General features: G+C 35.6%; 1 protein-coding gene across 1 annotated transcript; it reads right to left on the reverse strand.

Moving 5' to 3' along the window:
• Positions 1-6: 6 nt before the first annotated feature.
• On the reverse strand, positions 7-441 carry LOC104775027 (probable acyl-activating enzyme 17, peroxisomal; the record flags this gene model as incomplete). Its single annotated transcript, XM_010499345.1, has 3 exons — positions 365-441; positions 145-274; positions 7-62 (listed from the first exon to the last, which is right to left on the reverse strand). Coding segments are annotated over exons 1-3 (248 nt in total), but the record flags the coding sequence as incomplete, so codon positions are not given.
• Positions 442-447: the final 6 nt, after the last annotated feature.

Raw genomic sequence — 447 nt, forward strand, 5'->3', positions numbered from 1 at the left:
ATACACTTAGGAGGTACAGAGAACACTATGTTTAACTCATCCAGCACAATTTTCCAATACACCTGATACAAAAAGCATATAATCAAGACCTGATTCATAAACATCAAAAGCTATTTAAAAAAAAAAAAAAAATGTTTAATTAACCTCAGGATTTGATACAGAGAATTCTTGAAAAGTCGAGAAACTCGAAACAGGGTTCTTGTAATCATCACCTAACAACACTTTACCACGCCTTTTTAGTAACTTGCCTACGTTAGTTGAAGAAGCAACCTTCCTAAAATATACAATTTCCAAATACATCAAATAAAGAATCTGAAAGGTACGGAGAAAGATCATCAAGTTTATAGTTAAAAGTAAAACATACGGGTCGGGTATCCAAGCGGGTGGGTCGGGTCCGAAGTCTTTGTAGCAGCCGTAATACAACATCTGGTGAAAAGAGAAAGGGAG

This window comes from Camelina sativa, unplaced genomic scaffold (assembly GCF_000633955.1).
Source record: "Camelina sativa cultivar DH55 unplaced genomic scaffold, Cs unpScaffold07974, whole genome shotgun sequence".
Classification (NCBI taxonomy): Eukaryota; Viridiplantae; Streptophyta; class Magnoliopsida; order Brassicales; family Brassicaceae; genus Camelina; species Camelina sativa.